Source organism: Anolis sagrei, chromosome 6 (assembly GCF_037176765.1).
Source record: "Anolis sagrei isolate rAnoSag1 chromosome 6, rAnoSag1.mat, whole genome shotgun sequence".
Taxonomy (NCBI): Eukaryota; Metazoa; Chordata; class Lepidosauria; order Squamata; family Dactyloidae; genus Anolis; species Anolis sagrei.
In genome coordinates, this window is record NC_090026.1 from 46,963,055 (window position 1) to 46,986,875 (window position 23,821).

At 43.2% G+C, this 23,821-nt stretch overlaps 1 protein-coding gene across 2 annotated transcripts in view; it reads left to right on the forward strand.

Annotated features, from left to right (window-relative positions):
* Positions 1–23,821, forward strand: part of PLCD3 (phospholipase C delta 3) — a 113,413-nt gene that overhangs the window by 56,595 nt on the left and 32,997 nt on the right. For both annotated transcript variants that reach the window (XM_060781191.2, XM_060781192.2), the window contains exons 2-5: positions 4,650–4,811; positions 11,851–12,079; positions 16,620–16,749; positions 19,337–19,562. In XM_060781191.2, coding sequence (XP_060637174.2) covers positions 4,650–4,811; positions 11,851–12,079; positions 16,620–16,749; positions 19,337–19,562 — 747 coding nt within the window. The remainder of the gene's footprint in view (positions 1–4,649; positions 4,812–11,850; positions 12,080–16,619; positions 16,750–19,336; positions 19,563–23,821) is intronic.

The window sequence follows — 23,821 nt, forward strand, 5'->3', positions numbered from 1 at the left end:
TCAAGGTCTATTTCCCCTAAACTCCACCAGTATTCACATTTGGGCATATTGAGTATGTGTGCCAAGTCTGGTCCAGATCCATCATTGTTTGAGTCCACAGCGTCTCTAGATGTAGGTGAACTACAACTCCAATACTCAAGGTCAGCGCTCGCCAAACCCTTCCAGTATTTTCTGTTGTAGGTGAACTACAACTACAACTAAAACCCAGCAAGTACAACTCCCAAATGTCAAGGTCTATTTCCCCCAAACTCCACCAGTGTTCACATTTGGGCATATTTGTGCCAAATTTGGTCTAGTGAATGAAAACACATCCTGCAGATCAGATATTTACATTACAATTTATAACAGTAGCAAAATTACAATTATGAAATAGCAACAAAAATAATTTGATGGTTGGGGGATCACCACAACATGGGAAACTGTATTAAGGGGTCGGGGCATTAGGAAGGTTGAGAACCACTGCTCTATATTGAGACATGATCCCCCCCCCCCCCAAATATTTTCCTCCCTACTTTCTATTGTTGGCCTATAGTTCTCAGGATACATCACTATTAGTCATACTGCCCACAACTTTTGGGAACCATAGGCTATCAGGATCTCGCACAACCTATATGTGTTCACAGCTGTCCTTTCTGGATTTTAGATGTCACAAAAGTGCAGCAAGGTGTTCATTTATTGTCACATATTGTTGTATTTACACCACCAGACAGAAAATAAGTGTTGGTGCCCCATGTGCAAAAATATTGTATATGGCTTGCAGTGTTGATGCACCTTGATTTGGACATGAAATAGCAAATCAGCGAAATACCTTGAACAGCAAAATAGCTTGAACCAATGCTACATACCTGCCTCCGCCCTACATGCCAGATTAAGCCAGGTATCCGTTGATTTATGATTCTGGCTTGAAATTGCAAAAGGATTTGAATGCATGTGTCTAGGCATCAGAGCCTTGCTTTGTGTACCATTCAGGTGGCATTCTAGAGGCAACAGTTTGATCTGTGCTGGGTGGCAGCAGCACCCATAGAGCGACCAGAGAAAGACAGTAATCTTGATCTTTAGTCCAATTCCACCAGTGATCTGAGAATCCAAGAAGAAGCTGGATGGGCTTACATAACCGTTGCCTTTGATTTGGTTCCAAGCAACTTGTGTCTCTCGAGTTGCCACACCCACAGCTGGGAAATGTGATTTTTCACTGGACATTGTAATTTAACACAAGCATTTTTTGAAGTTTTGCCTATCTAACAGGATCCAGACCCAAACCACCACCCTATCTTGAAATTCCTCTCATTATTTATACCCTTTTCCAAATCTTGGAGGAAAGAAAATATATATTTATTTGAATGAAATCTGCCAGAATTCCAGTGGACATACTGGCTGGGGGAAACTGGGACATTTAGTAATGTTTCCAAGCTGTGTTTTATACAATTTCATTATCATTAACCCAGCTGGCCTTAGGAATAGGTCAGGTATTGGGTAGTTTTGGAACTGATCATTTGTGTCCTAGGAAGTAAGATTTTACAAAACGTTATTGTAGAATGAATGCTACAATTCGGAAACATTTTTAAAATCATTTTTATTGCATAATTTTTCAGATACTTATACATTAAAAATTGGGGATGGAATAGTGACCAAAATGGGAATGAGGGGAAGGGGGAAAAATAAAACAATAAGAAAATACAAACACAATCGGGGACTAGGCGTCGGGGGGGGGGGGGGGACATTGGGGAGGAGGGGGATGGGGAGTGGTCTTCTAGTCCATTCCACAGAGAGTTTTCACTTTCTTCTTAAAGCTTTCCTAGTTCATACTAAAATTAAACGATTCTATCTGTGCAGTTAGTCTTTTTTTCCTGGAGAAATTCTTTATATGCTGTCCAGTCGGTTTGGCGCCTGTCTTTATGGTCCTGCAATAGAAAGATTAAGGAGTCCATCTCTATATAATCCAATATTTTAGTAATCCATGTGTCTTTCCTTTCCTTTCGTGCACCATTTTTGGGCTAATATGGTTCTTGCTGCTGAGGTCAGATAATAAAATATGTTATCCTCATTTCTCTCTAACTCAAAGTCTGTTATATTTAAGAGATAATATTCTGGTCTAAGTTCAAACTTCTATTTTAATATTTTTTGAGAATATCCATGTATGTTTCTCCAAAAAAAAAATGTAACTGGTTTACAGGACCACCAAGGGTGGAAGTAAGTTCCCACTCTTCTCTACGTGGGGTTGCCTTTGAAGACTGCTCGGAAGCTTCAAATGGTCCAGTGTTCAGCAGCCAGGTTGCTAACAGGAGCGGCACTCAAGGAGTATACTACTCCTCTGTTGCGCCAGCTCCACTGGCTGCCAGTTTGGTACCGGGCACAATTCAAAGTGCTGGCGTTAGCCTATAAAGCCTTAAATGGTTCTGGGCCTACTTACCTCTCCGAACGCATCTCTTCCTATGAACCAGCTAGGACACTAAGATCATCTGGGGAGGCCCTGCTCTCTGTCCCGCCTGCATCACAGGCGCGCTTGGCTGGGACGAGAGAGAGGGCCTTCTCAGTGGTGGCCCCTCAGCTGCGGAACGCCCTGCCTGCAGATATCAGATCGGCCCCCTCCCTGCTGGCGTTTCGGAGGAAAGTGAAGACCTAGCTGTTCGAACAAGCATTTGATTAAACAGTGTAATTGAACATTGGAATACGGAATAATGGATGATGAGACTGGATTCTGATTTTACTGTTGAGGCGCTAATGATTGTTATACGGATGTTTAATGATTTACAATTGTTTTTAATTGCCCTACACTTGTCTCGTGATGTTTTGTATTGATGTTGTTCACCGCTTTGAGTCGCCTGAGGGCTGAGAAAAGCGGTATATAAATAAAGTAAATAAATAATTCTCTGCATTTCCAACATTTGTTGTTTTGATCTTTGTAATATCTAGCTAGTTGGTGGGGCATAAGGTGCCAGCAGAAGAACATCTTATACCAGTTTTCTATTACACTCATAGATCTGGAATATTTTATTTTAGTTCTCCAAACTTTCTCCCAGTCAACTAAAAGTTATTTATTTATTTATTTATTTATTTGCTTTATTTCTATACCGCATTTTTCAGCCCAAAAAGGCGACTCAATGCGGTTTACAGGGTACAAATTATCATAACAATGCCAGTGCAATTAAAAACACAACAAATATAACAACAGGATCAACAACACCAATCCACAACAATTAACAAACAACATGAAACAAACATAGCGCCTCAATGAAATCAGATCCGAACTCATAATCCTTGTATCATTCCTATGTTCCATTTACCGTCTTCCTATGTTCAGTTGCACTGTTAACCAAACACTTGTTCATAAAGCCAGGTCTTGACCTTTCTCCGAAACGCCAGCAATGATGGTGCCTGTCTGATGTCTACCGGTAAGGCATTCCATAGCCGAGGGGCCACCACTGAGAAGGCCCTGTCTCTCGTCCCCGCCAAGCGCGCCTGTGACGCAGGCGGGACCGAGAGCAGGGCCTCCCCAGATGATCTTAATGTTCTAGTCGGTTCATAGGTGGAGATGCGTTCGGAGAGGTAAGTGGGGCCAGAACCGTTTAGGGCTTTATAGGCTAAAGCCAGCACCTTGAATTGTGCCCGGTAGCAGATTGGCAGCCAGTGGAGCTGGCTCAACAGAGGAGTGGTACGCTCCCTGAGTGCCGCTCCCGTTAGCAACCTGGCTGCCGAGCGCTGGACCATCTGAAGCTTCCGGGCAGTCTTCAAGGGCAACCCCACGTAGAGCGCGTTGCAGTAATCAATGCGGGATGTAACCAGAGCGTGGACTACCGTGGCCAAGTCAGACTTCCCAAGGTACGGGCGCAACTGGCGCACAAGTTTTAATTGTTCAAATGCTCCCCCGGACACCGCCGAAACCTGGGGTTCCAAGCTTAGCGAAGAGTCCAGGATCACACCCAAGCTGCGAACCTGCGTCTTCAGGGGGAGTGTAACCCCGTCTAACACAGGCTGTAACCCTATACCCTGTTCGGCCCTTCGACTGACCAGGAGTGCCTCTGTCTTATCTGGATTCAATTTCAATTTGTTCGCCCTCATCCAGTCCGATACAGCGGCCAGACACCGGTTCAGGACCTGAACAGCCTCCTTAGTAGCAGGTGGAAAGGAGTGAAAGGAGTTCAGAAACATTTTTTGACCCAAATAGTGTAATTAGATGGGCACCTTTGCATATACTCAGTGGTGCTTTTTATCTTTGCTAATATTTCACATGTTCCGGTTGAATAAAAGTTCAGGCTCAGATTTTTTTTTTATCGTGTCAGGCAACCAAACAGTTGTATTACATTTTTGACAGAACAAACAAACAAACAAACATACAAAAGACACAGAGTTTGCAAGTTTGGTAGTTGATTAAATGTCCTTTGACCAGTATCTGGCCACTTGGAGTGCCTCTGGTGTTGCCGCAAGGAGGTCCTCCATTGTGCATGTAGCAGGGCTCAGGTTGCATTGCAGCAGGTGGCCTGTAGTATGCTCTTCTCCACACTCGCATGTTGTGGATTCCACTTTGTAGCCCCATTTGTAGCCCCAGATTAAGCACTAGTAAAACTAAATGTCTTTCACCTATAAGATTCAAGTTGTTTGCAATACTTTGCCAATTTTCATTCTGACCCGCCTGTTTTTCCCCACTTTAGGCTTGACAGATGATGACGATATTAAAGTAATGCTGAGAGGATCGTTCTTCTGGAAAGTCAAGACACACAGGCCACGGAAGCAAAGGATTTACCGGCTTCAAGAAGATGGAATGACGGTCTGGTTTGAGACCCGCTTTAAAAAGGCTTACTCCCAACATGTCTGTAAGTCTTGCACTAGGTGTATATGTGTGTGAGAGAGAGAGCTTTCTGAAACTATTGAGCACACAAATCCCAGACTTACAGCACAAGTCTAGAGTTTCTTTGCACAATCGAAAACTAGCTTGTTTTCTAGTTGAAACACATAGTCAATGCATGCTTCATAACCTAGAACTTCTTCTGTTTTAGACAATCCAGTGTTACTGGGTTGTTGTAGGTTTTTCGGGCTATATAGCCATGTTCTAGAAGCATTATCTCCTGACATTTCACCTGCATCTGTGGCGGGCATCCTCAGAGGTTGTGAGGTCTGCCATAGATGCAGGCCTGAGGATGCCTGCCATAGATGCAGGCGAAACGTCAGGAGAGAATGCTTCTAGAACATGGTCATATAACCCGAAAAAACCTACAACAATCCAGTGATTCCAGCCATGAAAGCCTTCGACAATACAAATCCAGTGTTAAAGACCTCGAATAGGAAGAGAACACAATGATGAGAAAAAAAAATGAATCATGAAAGTTGGCAAGAGGAGAGTCCAAATACCAAAGACACATGAATAAATTTGTAGTTTCTGAATTTCTGGTTTTGCTTATTTGAAACGAGGAAGGAATATTTATTTGCATCCAGCACTGACATCTGTTTTCATTTCATCTTATCTTTTTTTATAAACAATTTCCACCATTATGGGGGAAGAGATTACGAAGTATAGAGCAGACCTGCTCAACTTGGCAATAGTTAAGGGTCGGAGTTGGCTTGATGCGCCTTCCTCTTGGCTCGTTTCTCTCTTTCGTCCTCCATTCGTGCCTCTTCAAATTCTACAGCACTGCTGGTCACAGCTGACCTCCAGTTAGAGCGCTCAAGGGCCAGGGCTTCCCAGTTTTCAGTGTCTATGCCAGAGTTTTTAATGTTGGAGGGTGGCTCTCCTCACAGATCATTTTCCAAGACAGAGATGCAGTCATGGGAGAAAATTTCCCCAGAGATGGGGAAAATTGACATATCCTTTCCCAGGATAGACATGCAATGGTGGGGAAAATTGTACCAGCCAGCCATGCAGTTGTTATTTATATCCCCAGGCCCATCGAAACCGGTCTCTTTCCCTTTTATAGGTAAGACGAGGAGGGGAAGCAGCCTGCAGGATAGCAACCATGATACTTTTCACCTGCGTTGCATAGACAACCTCATCTGATACCCTCCAAATATTTTGGACTCCAAATGCCTTCCGCTTCAGCCACCCTGGCGATAGTTAAGGAAGTGTAGTCCAAAACATTTTGGAGGTAGTACATCAGTGAAGGCCTCTTTCATACAGATTGTCCAGAAATGCTTTCAGTACCACTTCTAAACAGTAATTTTATGGTCTCATTAGGGCAGCTGTAGGGCTTAAGACTAAGAGAGAATGGCTTCATTAAAGCCGGTATGGGTAAATTTATTTATTTATTTATTTAAAACATTTATATCCCGCCCTTCTCACCCCGAAGGGGACTCAGGGCGGAGCACAGCATATACATGGCAAACATTCAATGCCGGGACACAAATTCACATACATATACTAAACATTACAAAACATTTATCAAAATATTAAAACACATCATTTAAAACCGTCCTAGTCATCCCTGTCAAATCTAATTGGCCTGGTCATCTTTCCTATTGCCGCTTTATTGCCCTGTCCTGAAAGTTTGGTCCCACAGCCAAGTTTTTATCATCCTTCTAAAGGACAGGAGAGAGGGGGCCCACCTGATCTCACCAGTAAGGAAGTTCCATAGCTGGGGAGCAATCACCGAGAAGGCCCTATCTCTCGTCCCCACCAATTGTGCCTGTGTCAATGGCGGGATGGAGAGCTGGACCTCCCCGGAGGATCTTAATCTCCACGATGGTACATAGGGGGAGATGCGTTTGGACAGGTAATTTGAGCCAGAGCCATTTAGGGCTTTATAGGCCAAAGCCAACACTTTGAATTGTGCCCAGTAGCAAACTGGCTGCCAGTGGAGCTGGCGTAACATGGGAGTTGTATGCTCCCTGTATGTCGCCCTAGTTATTAACCTGGCTGCCTCTCGTTGGACTATTTGAAGCTTCCAAGCAGTCTTCAAAGGCAACCCCACGTAGAGTGTGTTGCAGTAGTCTATCCTAGATGTAACGAGAGCTTGGACCACCGTGGCCAAATCTGACTTTCCAAGGTACGGGCGCAGCTGGCACATAAGTTTTAATTGTGCGAAAGTTCCCCTGGACACCACTGCAACCTGGGATTCCAGGCTCAGTGATGAATCCAGGAGGACTCCCAAGCTGCGAACCTGTGCCTTCAAGGGGAGTGTAATCCCATCCAGCACAGGTTGTGACCCTATACCCTGTTCAGCCTTGCTGAACAGGAGGACCTCTGTCTTGTCTGGATTCAACTTCATTTTGCTTGCCCTCATCCAGACCGTTGATCCAAACATCAAATCATCTGGGCGTCCCCTAGGCAACATCCTTGCAGACGGCCAATTCTCTCACACCAGAAGCGACTTGCAGTTTCTCAAGTTGCTCCTGACACGACAAAAAATAAAATAAAATAAATCCAGACCGTCACAGTGGCCAGGCACCGGTTCAGGACTTGGACAGCCTCCTTAGAAATGAGTGATAGAGTTGGAAATGAGTGATAGAGTTGGACGTCATCTGTGTACAGATGGCATCGGACTCCAAAACTCCGGATGATCTCACCCAGCGGCTTCATGTAGATGTTAAACAACATAGGGGACAATACTGAGCCCTGCGGGACTCCACAGGACAATGGCTGTGGGGCTGAGCAGGAGTTCCCCAGCAACACCTTCTGGGTACGACCCTCCAGGAAGGACTGGAGCCACTGCAGAAGACCCATCCCCACAAGGCGCCCCAGAAGGATACTATGGTCTATGGTATCGAAGGCCGCTGAGAGGTACAGGAGAACCAACAGGGACACACTCCCCCTGTTGAGCTCTCTGCGGAGATCATCCACTAAGGCGACCATGGCTGTCTCTAAATGGATGATGACTAAATCAAGATTTGAACTGAGGACTTCCTGGTTCATAGCTTGGTCTGACCATTGCCTTGATAGCTCTCCACACACCTTTGCCTGTCAATGTAATCTGCAGAAGGAAATATGTATTTCTTTAACCCTAGCATAACATTTCAATCATCTGTGGTTTGTTCCCACCCAAGCCAGGGTGCAGCACAGGGAGAAGTCTGGGTTTGTCTGTTCTCCTTGGATATCTTTTTATTTTTACAGTTGGTAAGGTTAGGGCCTGTTTGCTGGAAAGGAATTTGAAGCCAATTGTGTGTTTCCAGAGGAATTTGCACACAAACAAGAACAGTAAAATGTTGTTTAACCGCTAGCTCTTAAGGGCTTGTTCATGCAAGTTTGAAGGCATGCACGTACATGCCCATGTGGTGGGAGTGTCCCACAATGATGTTAATCCAGTAGTGTTGTTATATGGCATTCAGCATGACAGCAAACTATTGTTGTTGGGCTAGTCATTGTATCTCAGCCTAACCTAGATCATGGTGCAGCCTGTGCCTAAAGTCTTTTGATACAATAGAATAAAATGCAAGACAAATAAAACAGACTCTACATGGGGGTTCCCTTAGAATCATAGAATCATAGAGTTGGAGAAGACCTCATGGGCCATCCAGTCCAACCCTCTGCCAAGAAGCAGGAAAATCGCATTCAAAACACCCCAACAGATGGCTGTTCAGCCTCTGTTTAAAAGCTTCCAAATAAGGAGCCTCCAGGAGCTCCCGGTGGCGCAGTGGGTTAAAGCACTGAGCTGCTGAGCTTGTTGATCGAAAAGTCGCAGGTTCAATTCCGGGGAGCGGCGTGAGCTTCTGCTGTCAGCCCTAGCTTCTGCCAACCTAGCAGTTTGAAAACATGCAAATGTGAGTAGATCAATAGGTACCGCTCCGGCGGGAAGGTAACGGCTCTCCATGCAGTCATGCCGGCCACATGACCTTGGAGGTGTCTACGGACAACGCTGGCTCTTCGGTTTAGAAATGGAGATGAGCACCACACCCCAGAGTCAGGCATGACTGGACTTAATGTCAGGGGACTACCTTTACCTTTACCTTAAGGAGCCTCCACCACACTCTGGGACAGAGAGTTCCACTGCTGAACGCCTCTCACAGTCAGGAAGTTCTTCCTAATGTTCAGATGGAATCTCCTTGTAGTTTGAAGCCATTGTTCTGCGTCCTAGTCTTCAGGGCAGCAGAAAACAAGCTTGCTCCCCCCTCCCTATGACTTCCTCTCACGTATTATACATGGCTATCATGTCTCCTCTCAGCCTTCTCTTCTTCAGGCTAAACATGCCCAGCTCTTTAAGCTTCTCCTCATAGGGCTTGTTCTCCAGACCCTTGATCATTTTATTTATTTATTTAGTACATTTCAATACCACGCCTGTCAGCCTTCCGGCCACTCGAGGCGGTTTACAAGGCAAGAATTCAGTGCCACCAAGGACACAATTACAATATACAATATAAAAGCATCAGCAACAATAAAATCAAACATTATAATGAAACATGCTTCAATCAATAATCATTAAAACAATGTCTTGTTCCGCCATATAGTTATTCCATTATTATATCCATTACTCCGTATTTTCAAATGCCCGCTCAAATAGCCATGTCTTAAGATTCTTCCGGAATGATAGGAGCGAGGAAGCCGATCTAATCTCCCTAGAAAGGGCATTCTATAGCCGAGGGGCCACCACTGAGAAGGCCCTGTCTCTCGTTCCCGCCAACCGTACTTGTGATGATCTTAAAGTCCTTGCAGGTTCATAAGGGGAGATTCGTTCGGACAGGTAAGTTGGGCCAGAACCGTTTAGGGCTTTATAGGCTAAAGCCAGCACTTTGAATTGTGCCCGGTAGCGAACTGGCAGCCAGTGGAGCTGGCGCAACAAGGGAGTTGTATGCCCCCTGAGAGCGGCTCCAGTTAGCAATCTGGCTGCTGTCCATTGGACCAGTTGAAGCTTCCGGACAGTCTTCAAAGGCAACCCCACGTAGAGAGCGTTGCAGTAGTCTATATGGGATGTTCACGTTCCAGCTTGTCAAGACCTCTCTTCAATTGTGGTGCCCAGAATTGGACACAATATTCCAGGTGTGGTCTAACCAAGGAATAGTCTTTCTCTCGGACTATTATCAGCACTTTTCCTTCAGCCAACTGCTATTTGAGCAGCAATTTCCTGTGAATCCTCTGAATTTTATGCCTTTTTCACACTGAGGTTAGGAATGTAAGAAACTCTCCCCTAGTTATCCTAAGCTGCTTTGGTTATCTGATGTGGGGGTGGTCAGTGTTTATTTCTAATGTGCCAGGGACCAGTACCATATTTGTCACAATTGGTTCAATTTGTAACTTTCTTTTCTAGCTCAGCCCTAGACATTTGTATCTTCCTACCAATTACCCAGGTCACTTCCTCTAATAGGCCCCGGAAACCAATAGCCATAAACACGTACCTATTATTGTTGTTGCCTGCTATAGCACTGCACTTAATTCCCGGGCCCCCTAGAACTTTTGAGCTTGCACTAATCTCAGCCCGGCCTTTTAAACTGCCTTGAACAGGCAGGATTACTTTTAATATATATGTGATATGGCGACAATTTTTATGCTTATATTGTTTTGTTAATCTCATGTTTATGTTGTTTACTCTGTATGTATTGATGATATTACGGATCTGGCCAAGGTGGTCCACACCTTAGTGACCTCTATGCTAGATTACTGCAACACACTCTATGTGGGGCTGCCCTTGAAAACTGCTCGGAAATTCCAGATGGTCCAACGGGCGGCAGCCAGGTTGTTAACTGGGGCTCCTTACCGGGAGCAGTTAACCCTCCTGTTCGAGGAGTTCCACTGGTTGCCATTCATTTTCCGGACCCAATTCAAGGTGCAGGTTCTTACCTACAAAGCCCTGAACGGTTTGGGACCTGCCTACCTGTGTGACCGCATCTCTGTATACGAACCCACACGATCTCTTCGATCACCTGGAGAGGCCCTGCTCTCGATCCCGCCTGCATCACAGACGCGATTGGTGGGGACGAGAGAGAGGGCCTTTTCGGTGGTGGCCCTTCAACTCTGGAACTCACTCCCTAAGGACATTAGGCAGGCCCCAACTCTGGCAGTCTTTAGGAGGAGTTTGAAGACGTGGTTGTTTCAGTGTGCCTTCCCAGAATAATGATCCCATAGTACTTTGTCCTCCAAAGCACTTTATATATTAGGTCTGCTTGTATGTTTTCCACAAACGCCACTTTCACCTTTTCGCCCATGTCCCGGCATCATTTCCAATTTTAACTTTACATTTGGCCTTCCCACAGTTTTTAATTGTGTGTTGTCTTATTGTTAATTGTTGCATATTTTATTGTCTATGTTTTTTTTATTTTAATTGCTTGTATTGTTATTATTATTGCTTGTATTGTTGTATTGTGGGCTCAGCCTCATGTAAGCCGCACCGAGTCCCTTGGGGAGATGGTAGCGGGGTACAAATAAAGTGTTGTTGTTGTTCTTCTTCTTCTTCTTCTTATTATTATTATTATTATTATTATTATTATTATTACTTGGAAACCGCTCTGAGTCCCCTCAGGGAGATAGAGTGGTATATAAATAAAGTATTATTATTATTATTATTATTCTCTTTGTGTACTGGCAGTTGTTGGCTTGAGACTGGCACTGGTCCAAAGACCCACTACTTTGAGTAGCTCTGGCTTGCCTTCATTGGCACTGGATCTCCAGGATCTTAGAAAAGAGCATTTCCTATATTGAGATGTTAGGACTGTTTATGTGGTCAGCATGTACTCTGTCACTGAGCTGTGGCATTTATCAGTTCTATTATGGGGGTGGTGATGGCTGACAGGGAGCTCTGGCGTGGGCTGGTCCATGAGGTCACGAAGAGTCGGAGACAACTGAACAAATGAACAACAACAACAACATTATGAAAAGTGACCATCATAGGAAAGTGGTTTGAGATCCTCACTATAATTTTCTGTTAAATATTGACTTACATAATGTGCTGTACTTTTCTTTGCATGCAATTCCCACCTTCACATTTTGTCTTTCAGTCTCCATCCTGCATATTGAAAGTGTCCGGGAAGGTTTCCAATCTGAAGGGCTTCGGAAATATGGTGGCTGTTTTCCTGAGAACCAGTGCTTCACGATCGTCTTCCGGGGCAAGAGGAAAAACCTGGACTTAGCAGCCATTAGTGTGAATGAAGCTCAGCAGTGGGTGAGAGGACTCAAGAAGCTGATGGCAAGAGGTGAAGCCATGAGCCAGCGGGAAAAACTTGAGCAATATCCTTTCTGTTCATCCTCTAATAGGCCCCAGAAACAAACAGCCATAGACCCACAACTGTGCTCTTCTCTTTGGGGCAACAATTTGCACTGTTGGGCAAGAAAGTGTGATTTTGTTGAATTGCTATCACCAACTAGTCCCACTCAACAAGGTTTAAAAAATACGGAAGACACCCAGCAGGGTCAGAGTTAGCTGAAATCAATCTATATAAATAAAAATGTAATGTTTGTTTGTGGGATTAACATAACTCAAAAACCACTGGACGAATTGCTGCCAAATTTGGCCACAAGACACCTACTAACCCAAGGAGTGACCATCACTAAAAAAAATTGATTTTGTCATTTTGAAGTTGTAGTTGCTGGGATTTATAGTTTACTTACAATCAAAAAGCATTCTGAACTCCACCAATGATGGAATTGAATCAAATGTGGCACACAGGACTCCCATGAGCAACAGAAAACACTAGAAGGGTTTAGTGGGCATTGACCTTGAGTTTGGGAATTGTAGTTCACCTACATCCAGAGAGAACTGTGGAATCAAACAATGATGGATCTGGACCAAACTTGGCACTGATACTCAAAATGCCAAATATGAACACAGATGGAGGTTGGGGGAAATAGACCTTTACATTTGGGAGTTGTAGTTACTTAGATTCATAGTTCACCAACAATCAAAGAGCATTCTGAACCCCACCAACGACAGAATTGGGGCAAACTTCCCACACGGAACTCCCATGACCAACAGAAACTACTTAAGGCCATCCAGTCCAACTCCCTTCACCGGGGCAAGAAAACATAATCAGAACCCTCCTGACAAAGAGCCATCCAGCCATAGATATAGATAGATATATATGATTCACACAGAGAGATATATAGTATAATAGATTTGAAAGGGACTCCTAAAGAAGGACAATTATATGTTGCATATTCCAGAGTGGGCAAATCAGACAATCTCCACATCAACACTGACAAAGAAACAGCAAAAATACTGTTTACCCACAAGCATAAAAAAATTATATATTAGAAACCAACGCTTTCTAATTACTTTATTTTACAGATCACCAGACTGGGCCACAGCAACACGTGGTGGGGGACAGCTAGTCTATATAAATAAAAATGTAATGTTTGTTTGTGGGATTAACATAACTCAAAAACCACTGGACGAATTGCCGCCAAATTCGGACACAAGACACCTACTAACCCAAGGAGTGACCATCACTAAAAAAATTGATTTTGTCATTTTGGAGTTGTAGTTGCTGGGATTTATAGTTTACTTACAATCAAAAAGCATTCTGAACTCCACCAATGATGGAATTGAATCAAACGTGGCATACAGGACTCCCATGACCAACAGAAAACACTAGAAGGGTTTAGTGGGCATTGACCTTGAGTTTGGGAATTGTAGTTCACCTACATCCAGAGAGAACTGTGGAATCAAACAATGATGGATCTGGACCAAACTTGGCACTGATACTCAAAATGTCCAAATATGAACACAGATGGAGTTTGGGGGAAATAGACCTTGACATTTGGGAGTTGTAGTTACTTAGATTTATAGTTCACCAACAATCAAAGAGTATTCTGAAGCCCACAAACGACAGAATTGGGGCAAACTTCCCACACGGAACCCCCATGACCAACAGAAAATACTTAAGGCCATCCAGTCCAACTCCCTTCACCGGGGCAAGAAAACGTAATCAAAGCCCTCCTGACAAAGAGCCATCCAGCCATAGATAGAGATAGACATATATGATTCACACAGAGAGAGATATAGTATCATAGATTTGAAAGGAACTCCTAAATAAAGAAGGACAATTATATGTTGAATGTTCCAGAGTAGGCAAACCAGACAATCTCCATATCAACACTGACAAAGAAATAGCAAGAAATACTGTTTACCCAACAAGCATAAAGAAATTACATATATTAGAAATCAACCCTTTCTAATTACTTTATTTCCCAGATCATCTGACTGGGCCACAGCAACACATGGCAGGGGACGGCTAGTGTAATCATAGTTGAAGTTACAAGATACCTCAAAAGTTATCAAGTTCAACCCACTGTCAATTTTGCTCTGATAAACAGCTGTGTAGCCTTTGTTCAAAATGTCTTTGCTTAATAGATGTTAGGAAGGTCTTCTCCCTTCTTGTAATATGAAACATTGTGTTTGAAGCCTACACCCTCTGTTAGGATGTGGGTGTGTTTGTGTGCCGCTGAATTCTAATTTGGGAGGGGTCTCAAGTTCTGCATTCCAGGAACAGACAAGCCCAAGAATACAGGGCAGGGCTGAGGGCAGGGAGGGTAAGACCCTGAAAGTGATTAAATTCTTGCCAATGTGAATGTTTTCCTTCCAAACATACAAAGCACAGCTTTGTTTAGTGTTTGCACATTGAAGGCGAAGCTGAAGTATTGCTGCCGCTAACCATAAATAAAGCACAGTAGATTTTTGAGGAGGCTGAAATCAAATATTTTTTCATTTAGAAAGTAAAAGGAACTTGGAAGGTAAACACATATGTGAGAAATGTTGATTTAATTGGTCTATTCTAGTTGGGACTAACAATTAGATTTAGGTCTTAAAAGTTTACATGCCTTTAAATGTCCTCTTATCTCTGATGATTTGGCAAATGGGCTGGAGGTTGTCCAGTTTTATTCTGGAGCAACAAAAACAAGTTTGCTCAACTAGATATTAGAAGTATTCCTTCTTCAAATTTATTTATTTATCGTGACTGCATCTCTGTTTATGAACCCACACGATCTCTTTGATCATCTGGAGAAGCCTTGCTCACGATCCCACCTGCTTCGCAAGCGCGAGTGTGGGGATGAGGGACAGGGCCTTCTCGGTGGTGGCTCCTCGACTCTGGAACTCTCTCTCTAAGGATATCAGGCATGCCCCAATGTTGGCAGTTTTTAGAAGGAGGTTGAAAACCTGGTTGTTCCAGTGTGCCTTCCCAAAATAAGGAAACTCCAAGCAATATGTCCCCAAATGCACCTTACTAGAGATCTAGGATGTCTGCACGCCCCATCCCCCTCCAGGAGCCCCCGGTGGCGCAGTGGGTTAAAGCCCTGTGCCGGCAGGACTGAAGACCGACAGGTCGCAGGTTCGAATCCGGGGAGAGGCGGATGAGCTCCCTCTATCAGCTCCAGCTCCTCACGCGGGGACATGAGAGAAGCCTCCCACAAGGATGATAAAACATAAAAAATCATCCGAGCGTCCCCTGGGCAACGTCCTTGCAGACTGCCAATTCTCTCTTAACAGGACACTCCTGACACGACAAAAAAAAAAAAAAAAAAAAAAACCAAAAAAAACCCCTCCAAATACCTATCCTTTTCACCTGGTCATGCCCAGCATATTTTAAAAATGTTAATTGTTACATTTGGCCCTGCCATAGGTTTTTAACGCGTTGTGGTGTTTTGTTAATGTTTATTGCTTTGTTTTATTGCTTTGTTTTTGAGTTCATTTATTGTTGTATTGTTGTTATTGTTGTTTTACTGATGTATTTGGGCTCGGACTCTTGTAAGCCGCACCGAATCCTTTGGGAGATGGTAGCAGGGTATAAATAAAGGATTATTATTATTATTATTATTATTATTATTATTATCGGGTCAGGAGCGAACCAAAACAGTTGTACTGCATTAAAAAACAAACAAACAAAACAAAACAAAACACAAAGTTTGCAGACTTGGTATTCTTTTAAATGTCCTTTGACCAGTCGCTGGCCACTTGGATTGCCTCTGGTGTTGCTACAAGAAGGTCCTCCATTGTGCATGTGGCAGGGCTCAGGTTGCATTGCAGCAGGTGGACAGTGGTTTGCTCTTCTCCGCACTCACATGTCGTGGATTCCACTTTGTAGCCCCATTTCTTAAGGATTGCTCTGCATCTCGTGGTGCCAGAGCGCAGTCTGTTCAGCGCCTTCCAAGTTGCCCAGTTTTCTGTGTGGCCAGGAGGGAGTCTCTTATTTGGTACAGTCCATTGATTGAGGTTCTGGGTTTGAGCCTGCCACTTTTGGACTCTTGCTTGCTGAGGTGTTCCAGCAAGTGTCTATGTAGATCTTAGTAAACTATTTCTTGATTTAAGTCGTTGGAATGCTAGCTGATACCCAAACAGGGGATGGGCTGGAGATGTCACTGCCTTGGTCCTTTCACTATTGGCTTCTACTCCCCGGAGGATGTCAGGTGGTGCAATACCAGCTAAACAGTGTAATTTCTCCAGTGGTGTAGGGCGCAGACAGTGATAATGCGGCATGTCTCATTAAGAGCCACATCCACTGTTTTAGCGTGGTGAGATGTGTTCCACACAGGGCATGGGTACTCAGCAGCAGAGTAGCATAGCACAAGGGCAGATGTCTTCTTCAGATAAATTAATTACATTTCAGATCAAAATACTCACATTCTCAACTTGTCAACACAGGATTTGGTGTCTAGTCATCTACCCACCTTTGTTACTATAGCAATCTCTTATAAAGCTCTTATGTGCATACGTGGAAATCCCATAGATTGGTATTTCCTGGTTCCTTGGCTTTTTCCTTATATCTGTTTTTACTTGGATCCATGACATGCTGCACCAGGCTGACAAGAACAAAGACAACAAGATGAGTTTCAAAGAGATCAAGAACATGTTGCGCATGATCAACATTGACATGAATGACATCTATGCCTATAGGCTCTTCAAGGTATGATAACCTGTTTGCCTTCCATGATAACCTGTTTTGCCTCTTACCTCCTCCATTCTGCCCATTCTCCTGCTTGACTGTAGTTTCAAACTTTATATTCAATGAAGGATGTTTAATCTCACCTGCAATATTCCTCAGTGTCTCACCACTCTGGCAGAACTTGCAGACTTGAAAGTCCTTATAAGATGTGTTTTCCTGTCATCCCATAGTGATTTTTGAACAGATTAGCAGAAAAATAGAAATATGGATTCAGTGTGGGGTTCTTTAAAAACTTTTGGTTGAAGGTGCTTTCTAACATGGGCATTACATAAGTCATTATGCTCTATTGGGTGGCACCTGTGAAGACACAGGTCCACAGCTTGGAGGTCCTCCTAGACTCAGCGCTAACACTTGATGCGCAGGTGTCGGCAGTGGCTGGGAGGGCCTTTGCACAAATAAAACTCGTGCGCCAGCTGCAATCCTACCTCGTGAAGTCTGACTTGACCACGGTGGTCCACACCTTAGTTACCTCTAGACTGGACTATTGCAATGCACTCTACGTGGGGCTTCCCTTGAAGACGGCCCAGAAACTTCAATTGGTCCAATGTTCAGCAGCCAGATTAATAACTGGCTGTTAGTCCAATGTGCGGCAGCTAAATTACTAACAGGAGCTACATACAGGGAGCATACCACCCTCCTGCTACGTCAGCTCCATTGGCTACCTGTCCACTTCCGAGCTCAATTCAAAGAGCTGGTTTTGACCTATAAAGCTCTATACGGTTCTGGCCCAGCTTACTTGTCCAAACGCATCTGCCTCTACATCCCACCTCGTAACTTAAGATCATCCGGGGAGGCCCTGCTCTCACTCTCACCAACATCACAAATGCGGCTAGTGGGGACGAGAGACAGGGCCTTCTCGGTGGTGGCCCCCCACCTGTGGAACGCGCTTCCGAGCGAGATACGATCAATCCCATCCCTCCTGGCTTTCAGGAAGAAAGTAAAATTGTGGCTATGGGACCAGGCTTTTGGTCAGCAGACATAAATTAGCACTTTAGTGGAAATGAATTGAAAAGGCGATTTACACGAGGATACGATTCTATTTGGTAACAAATGTTTTTATATTGTTTAATTAATGGTTTATGTAGTTTATGTATTTTATGCATTTTAATGGTTTGATGGTTTGTTTAATGGTTATTGTATTAATTGCTCATGTAACAGCATTGAATTGCTGCCTGTGTAAGCCGTCCTGAGTCCCCCTTTTGGGGTAGAGAAAAGACGGGATATAAATACCAGAAATAATAAAATAAATAACTGGGGAAAATTACAAGGAGCGGTCAACCCCCCTGTTTAAGGAGCTCCACTGGCTGCCGTTCATTTTCCGGTCCCAATTCAAGGTGCAGGTTACCTATAAAGCCCTGAATAGTTTGGAACCTGCCTACCTTTGTGACCGCATCTCCTACCACCAACCTGCACGATCCCGCCGATCCTCTGGGGAAGCCCTCCTTTCGCCCCTTCCTTTATCAAAGGAAGACTTGCAGGAATGAGGGAGAGAGCCTTCTCCGCTGTGACCCCTGACTTTGGAACTCAGGCAACTCAGGAACCCCACTTCATAAGGTACATGAGATCAGGCAAGCCAAGAAAAAATTGAAAATTGAAAACTTGGCTCTTCCAATGTGCCTTTGAAGAGTGACCACTTATCCTATCTCTGTTTGTTCCATCCATAGTGTTGCCCCTGTGATGCATTTTCCCCCTTCCTAAACTGAAAGACTAATGCCACTGTTCATCCTTTTTGAGCTCCTCTCAATTACACCTATTTTTTTATTCCTACCTCATCCAGGGTTTTATCATTTTACCTTGCCCATTTGGCCTGCCCATTGTGTTTGATTTTATATTATGTTTATTTGCTTTATTTATTTTTTTGTTATTGTTATTGTATGTATTTTATTCTGATGTAATTTTTGGTCTGAATTTTGTATTTAATTCAGTTGTATTGTATCTTCGGACTTAGCCTCATGTTAACCGCCCTGAGTCTCCTTCGGGGAGATGGTGGCAGAGTATAAATAATAATAATAATAATAATAATAATAATAATTATTATTATTATTATTATTACTATTATTATTATTATTATTATTATTATTATTATTATTATTTCAAACATGAACTTCTACTGCAGCTCCAGATTGTGTTTTTTATTGTAATCCTTCAAATCTCTCTCCCCCCACCCCAAATACTTCTTCTTCCATCTTTTTCATGCCACCAAATATGAGCTCCCAAGTAGAGAGAAAAAGAGGGAAGCAGAATGGTATAATAGTCTAAGTACCATCTAGGACTCTGCCATGGGAACCCATTAGATGAACTTCGCCTGGGCAAATTACATTCAGCCTCAGACAAAAGCAAAAACAAACCTTCTGTTGAATAAGTCTTGTCAAGAAAAAACATACAATAGGCTCACCATAAGTCAGAGTTAATTTGAATGCATATAACAACGGTAAAAAGAAAGGCAGAATGGGTGACTGGGTTGTTTATCTTTCTACTCTAAGTTCAGCCTGTGTTATCTACCTTATCCATCATTGTGTGGTTGTTTGTTCTCTCTCTCCCATTCCAGGAGTGTGATAGATCTAACAATGACCGCTTGGAAGAATACGAGATTGAGGAGTTCTGCACACGGCTAATGGAGCGTCCTGAGCTGAAGGAAATCTTTCACCGTTACTCAGGAGAGGACTGTGTGCTGTCGGTTGAGGAGCTGCGGGAATTCCTGCATGACCAAGGGGAAGAAGCAACCATCAAGAGGGCTAATGATATTATCCAAACTTATGAGCTGAATGAGAGAGGTATGAACCCCTTGTACTAACTTCTGGGTTCTGATGGCACATTTGCTAGCATGGTCATAAAAGTTGATTTCCCTTCTTATTTGGTACTTCACAGCTTGAGGAAAGTGATTCAAGTTTCTTGGAATATCAAACCTGGCAGGTAAGGAAACTGATAGGTTGCAGAGTGACCATTATTTTTGGAATAAAAGCAAGTCCTCTTCTGTACTTGTTCAGAGAAACGAGATATGATCCAGCCTTTAGTACGAGGGTTGAATGAAAAGTAATGCCTCCACCTTCGTAACTCCTCAAAAGATGGCAGTACTGGAATATGAGCCCCCGGTGGCACAGTGAGTTAAACTCCTGTGCCTGCAGGACAGGTCGCAGGCTCGAATCCGGGGAGAGGCAGTTAGCTCCCTCTTATCAGCTCCAGCTCCTCATGTGGGGACATGAGAGAAGCCTCCCACAAGGATGATAAAAACATCAAATCATCCAGGCGTCCCCTGAGCAACGTCCTTGCAGATGGCCAATTCTCTCACACCAGGAGTCACTCCTGACACAACAAAAAAAAAGTACTGGAATGCGGCAGGAACTGGCTCGTTCAGTAGACTCTCCTTTACAGTTCCATTTTGGCAGGAAGCCTTAGCATTGAATGGTTGTGTTGTTAAAGTGTGAAGTATGGAACCCTGTTCAGAAGGTGTCATCCCAAAGGAGATTCATCAGAGAATGCGAGCTGTTTATGGTGATGTGAGTACTGTGCATAGTTGGGTGAATAAGTTTAAAGATGTTGAGGTGGGAACATCTGACTTGCGTGACAAACAAAGAGTTGGACGTCCTGTAACTGCAACCACTGAGTTTCACAAGCAAAAGGTTGACAGATTGATTCAGGACGATCGTCGTATCACTCAGAGAGAAATTTCAAGCGTAATGGGCATTTCTCAAGAACGTGTGGGTCACATTATTGCTTTGCTTGGCTATCGGAAGATCTGTGCACTATGGATTGCGGAAACAGTGTCTACTTCTTCTGTGACGGCTTCAGAAAATTTGTTCCTTGTTGGCAGAAATGTATCCAATTGTCTGGCGATTATGTGGAAAACTAAATAGTGGTAGTTAAAGAGCACATTCTAATGTTTGATTTATTAAAGTATTCCCATCCAAATCCAAGTAACGAAGATGGAGGCATTACTTTTCATTCAACCCTCATAGATCTGTAATATATTTTATGGTGGAGGAGAAATAGTACTAGTGAAGACTCTGTTAAGTTTTCATGACTGGATTTCTCTATTTTCTTAGTCAAGGCAGAGGGGAATGTGAGTAGACCAAAACACCAGCAATGGTTGTCTCCTATTTTTACTACTAAAATGTTTTTATTGCCCGTGAAAACGCACAGGATGACCTTAGGTAAGTTACACACTCAGCGCCAGAAAACCCCATGTTTGGTACACCTATTCAGAAATGACTTGAAGGCACACAGCAGCAGCAACAAAAGGTATCATATGGGTTTCTTAGCAATATTTGTTTGGGAAGTAGGATTTCCTTCCTCTGACGTTGAGATTACAACTTTGGTCTACTGGCAAAACGCAAGCCATTACATCATACGAGAGTTGAATGAAAAGTAATGCCTCCACCTTCATAACTCCTCAACAGATGGCAGCATTGGCATGGGGCAGGTACTGGCTTGTTCAGTAGACTCCCCTCTACAGTTCCATTTTGGCAGGAAGCCTTAACATTGAATGGTTGTGTTGTTAAGGTGCAAAGTATGGAACCCTACGCAGTCAATGCGACTTAAGCAACGTGCAGTTATTGAATCCTTGACAGCAAAAGGTGTCATCCCAAAGGAGATTCATCAGAGAATGGTGTTATGGTGATTGTGTTGATGGGTCACATTATTGCTTTGCTTGGCTATCGGAAGATCTGTGCACAATGGGTGCCCAGGATGAGAGAACTGTGAGACACTGGTTGCAGAAACAGAGTGTCAACTTCTTCCGTGACGTCTTCAGAAAACTTGTTCATCGTTGGCAGAAATGTATCCAATTGTCGGGTTGGGTGATTATGTGGAAAAGCGAATAGTGATAGTTAAAGAGCACATTTTAAGGATTATTTCTGTGTTTGATTTATTAAAATATTCCCATCTAAACCCAAGTAACGAAGGTGGAGGCATTACTTTTAATTCAACCTTCATACTTGCTTTCACAGATCACTTTGCAGATCCTGAGAAAAAGAGTATAACTGAGAAATGGGAGGGGGTACTGAAACTTATATCATTGATCATCTCCTGTGTGTTTTACTTCTTGCGATCTTCTCTGTAGCTGTCCGTGAATATAGACACTGTACTGTTTGCACCCAGATTTTGTGCAGACTTCTCATTTATACCCTCAGAGCATTCCATAGCCTTCGCCTGCTCCTCCTTCGCCTCTCTTCTCTTACATCCCAATACATCCATACCTCTGACCTTCCATTGTTAAGCTAAACCACTTCACTTATCTGAAGATCTTTTGTTCCCTGGAACAATCACTCCTGTTTTATTTTGATGCCACTTATGGTTGTTACTGCTTTCCAGAAAGTTTTATGGCATATTGTTTTCATTGTGTGGCGGCAAATCAATTATGGCAACCTTAAGATGAACTTCTAATGGGGCTTTATTTGAAAGACTTGTTCAGATGTGGTTTGACTTCTCAGACTGAAAGTGTGTGAGAAATTTTAATGCAGTGTTTCTCAACCTTCCTAGTGCTGTGACCCCTTAATACAGTTCCTCATTTCATGGTGACCCCCAACTATAAAATTATTTTCATTGCTACTTCAAAATTCTGCTACTGTTATGATCGTAATGTAAATATCTGATATGCAGGGTGTATTTTCATTCACTGGGCCAAATTTGGCACAAATTCCTGAGACATCCAACTGGTAAGGTTGGGGAGGGGATTGATTTTGTCATTTGGGAGTTGTAGTTGCTGGGATTGATTGTTCACCTATAATCAAAGAGCATTCTGAACTCCACCAATGATGGAATTGAACCAAACTTGGCGCACAGAACTCCCATGACCAACATAAAATACTGGAAGGGTTTGGTGGGCATTGACCTTGTGTTTTGGAGTTGTAGTTATTTATTATTATTATTTACTTTATTTATATACCGCTTTTCTCAGCCCTCAGGCGACTCAAAGTTCACCTATATCCAGAGAACTGTGGACTCAAACAATGATAGATGTGGACCAATCTTGGCACCAATACTCAATATGCCCAAATGTGAACACTGGTGGAGTTTGGGGAAAATAGACATTTGTAGTTTCTGGGATTTATAGTTCACCTACAATCAAAGAGCATTTTGAACCCCACCAACATTAGAATTGGGCCAAACTTCCCACACAGAACCCCCCTGACCAACAGAAAATACTGCGTTTTCTGATGGTCTTTGGTGACCCCTCTGACATCTCCTTACGACCCCCCCCCCAGGGGTCCCGACTCCCAGGTTGAGAAACACTGTTCTAATGGGTTTCCATGGCCAAATTGGGATTCAAACTTTGTCTCTAGAGTCATAATCCAATGGTCAAACTTCGAATCTTGCTTCAAAACATGCCTTCCTTTAATATCCCTCAACCACAAGAAAAGAGAATAACTGACGAATACTCCTCTTACCCCAGTAACCTATTTTCCAGAGGATACATTGTGTTCATTTATATCAGCAAGAAACAATAGAGAGTCCCACAGTTTCTGAAAGTAATTCATGAGTTTGCTTCATGAACTGTTACCTCGTCTTATGTCTTATTTGTATTCAATAGCCTAACATGACTGTTAAATAAATGTATTTTATTATGACATAAGCTTTCAGAAGCTGTAGCCCACTTCATAAGATACATGAAGTGTCACTTCAGGTTACTGCTCCCTATTTTTTTTGTCCAATAGCCTGATGTGACCATACACATGTACATAGATCCAAAATAATAGCTCATTCTTGTCTTATTGACTCTTGCTTTCACTACCCTCCCATTGCCGCGTTATTCCTTTGGTGTCTAATCTATTTTAAAACTGCTAGCTAGCTCTTTCAGGCTGGGATCTGTCAAGCTTGTTATTTATAAAACCCCATGATCTATTAGGCCCTGCATAAATAACACCATAATGGTGCCCTTGTGTCTTTGAAAAGCTGTTCTCTGTGTGCAGTGACAAAACCTTGATGCCTGAAATAGAGTATTTGTGTAACACCTTACAAGTAAAACATTTGTCGTAATCATGATAGGCAAAAAATTAAAAAGCATGGAGAGGCTGCACATAATTTATTTATTATT